The sequence below is a fragment of the Eptatretus burgeri genome, chromosome 5, assembly GCF_056783735.1.
Source record: "Eptatretus burgeri isolate ZD-2024b chromosome 5, Ebu_testis_v1, whole genome shotgun sequence".
NCBI lineage: Eukaryota > Metazoa > Chordata > Myxini > Myxiniformes > Myxinidae > Eptatretus > Eptatretus burgeri.
The window spans coordinates 31,466,606-31,467,879 of record NC_140965.1 but is presented as its reverse complement, the minus strand read 5'-3'; the positions used below and the strand labels follow the sequence as shown (position 1 = coordinate 31,467,879).

At 43.7% G+C, this 1,274-nt stretch overlaps 1 protein-coding gene across 1 annotated transcript in view; it reads left to right on the top strand.

Moving 5' to 3' along the window:
- Nucleotides 1-837: 837 nt before the first annotated feature.
- Nucleotides 838-1,274, top strand: part of LOC147026162 (zinc transporter ZIP4-like) — a 69,945-nt gene continuing 69,508 nt past the window's right edge. The window contains 2 exon segments of the mRNA XM_085883569.1: nucleotides 838-911; nucleotides 1,007-1,121. Of these exon segments, the coding sequence (XP_085739695.1) occupies nucleotides 838-911; nucleotides 1,007-1,121 (189 nt within the window).

Below are 1,274 nucleotides of genomic sequence, written 5' to 3'. Positions count from 1 at the left end.
TTGACTATTTTAACATAGCATCAGCAGCAAGGTGCCATTGGAGTTCTCTTTGCCGATGCCATGATGTCCGATCACCTTTTTCCACGCAACATAATCAGGTTCCACTTGGGCGTTGAAGTCCCCCAGCAAAATAAGCTTGTCACAATGAGATGTTGACCGTTTAACTGCTGAAAGGTCATCGTAGAATTTCTCATTGATCTCATCTGTTTGTCATGGTGGGGGTGTATGCACCGATGACGGTAGCATAACTTTCATTGTCAAGTTTTAGTCGCACAGTCATAAGACGTTCACTTCTACCAGTTGGGACAGCATCAAGAAGGTTTATATGTTTAGTTTTAATCGTAAAACCAACACCTGCCTGACGACTCTCACTTTCTGGCTTTCCGCTCCAGTGGAGCCTCATTCCTCGAGATGAGATCCACCAGGTGGACGAGTCTCACTGAGTGCTGCAATGTCTATCCCATATTGCTCCAGTTCATGGCCAATAACAGCCATTCCACGTTTGAGGCGGCTGCCGTTGGCTTGCAACGTGAACACATTCCAGGCAAAGAAATTTAATGTCTTGATGTTACATTTATTTGGCTTCTTGTTATTTGTTAATTGATTTTTATTTGATGTTTTTTGAGCACAGAAATGGATGACCAATCTGCCATGGTAGGCAGATAAGCCTAAGTGGAGCAAGCTTTCTTTGGGGAACTTTTTATATCCCCTTCTCCACATGGAGAGAGCAGTGCTACCCCTAACTGCTCTGACACCCAAGCAGGATAAGAATGTCATTGTTGCTCCTGATCAATGACGAAATGACCATCACACTTGGACCACCATACGTGTGGACTAATGATTAAGGACTCCCAGCAGCATCCTCTGCCTATCCCACACATCACTGTTGCTCCATACTCACCATGTAGGAGGTGAGTCACAGTTAGTGATCATTGTCGCAGAGGACACATGTTCTAATACAATCACCGGCTTTCAATGATAACACAAATTGCCCTCTGTACATTAGGTGTGGGACCAAAACATGTCAACAAATTATTGACATCACTCAAGTAACAGCAGCTCTTGGACAGGATGTTTGCGAAGCACTACCAGGTATGCACAGCTTCACTGGATGTGAAACAGTAAGTGCCTTTGGTGGTAAAGGAAAACTTAGTGCATTCAAACTACTTGCAAACAGCAAGGAGTAGGCCGACCAATATCTTTTTATGCAACTTGAACAACAGTGGAGCTTATCCAATGAGCTTTATTGTGCAATCTAGAAATTTACATGCCAG